General features: G+C 37.8%; 1 protein-coding gene across 4 annotated transcripts in view; it reads right to left on the bottom strand.

Moving 5' to 3' along the window:
• The window catches only part of NSD3 (nuclear receptor binding SET domain protein 3), a 99,971-nt gene that overhangs the window by 43,533 nt on the left and 55,723 nt on the right, over positions 1–715 (bottom strand). For all 4 annotated transcript variants that reach the window (XM_007469785.1, XM_007469787.1, XM_007469786.1 and 1 more), the window contains one exon: positions 388–514. In XM_007469785.1, coding sequence (XP_007469847.1) covers positions 388–514 — 127 coding nt within the window. The remainder of the gene's footprint in view (positions 1–387; positions 515–715) is intronic.

The raw sequence follows: 715 nt of genomic DNA, 5'->3' as shown, positions 1-715 counted from the left end.
AAAGAGTGTGGGCATCTACCAATTTGTGTCCAATAGGGGATAAAGGAGTAAATAGTAAGAATGTGTTAATAGTGCTGGAAAATTAAAGCTGTTATTCTCATGCAGAGAGATCATCAAATGGTGCATCTAGTCAGATATGTACAGACTGTATAACTATAGTCTTTTCATTATAGAATCCTATTATTTAAATTCCTGTAGGAAAAATAACTATTACTATTACTATCAATAAAGCTCTCTGGCCCCTAAACCATTCTTTCCTATTGAAATAATCGTTTTTATAATTTCATTTTTAAAATATAATTTGATTTTGATAGGAACAAAGCTGCCATGTGACAGTCAAGCAGAACCAAGAACTCAAATGGGAACGTACTCTACATTCATACCCACCTGCAGGACCAGATGTTGTTTCAGGAGATGACATATTCTGAGTTGCCTTTTCATTCCTCTGGTTTGGTGTAGAAATTATAAGTCTGTCTTGTCCCCTGACACTTATTTCTGTTTTGTTACCAATTCCCTTCAAAATAAGGCAAATTAAAAAATAGGTGATTACCAGGCAAATGGCATCATTGGCTTATAAAGATGCCTTACGACCATCATAATGTGCTTGGATTTTTTTTTTTTTTTTTTTTTGTGTTCGGGGGGCCTCTCACTGTTGTGGCCTCTCCCGTTGCGGAGCACAGGCTCCGGACGCGCAGGCTCAGCGGCCATGGCTCAC

Source organism: Lipotes vexillifer, unplaced genomic scaffold (assembly GCF_000442215.2).
Source record: "Lipotes vexillifer unplaced genomic scaffold, Lipotes_vexillifer_v1.1 scaffold1383, whole genome shotgun sequence".
Classification (NCBI taxonomy): Eukaryota; Metazoa; Chordata; class Mammalia; order Artiodactyla; family Lipotidae; genus Lipotes; species Lipotes vexillifer.
The sequence above is the reverse complement of the archived record's forward strand: the minus strand, read 5'-3'. Positions and strand labels throughout refer to the sequence as shown.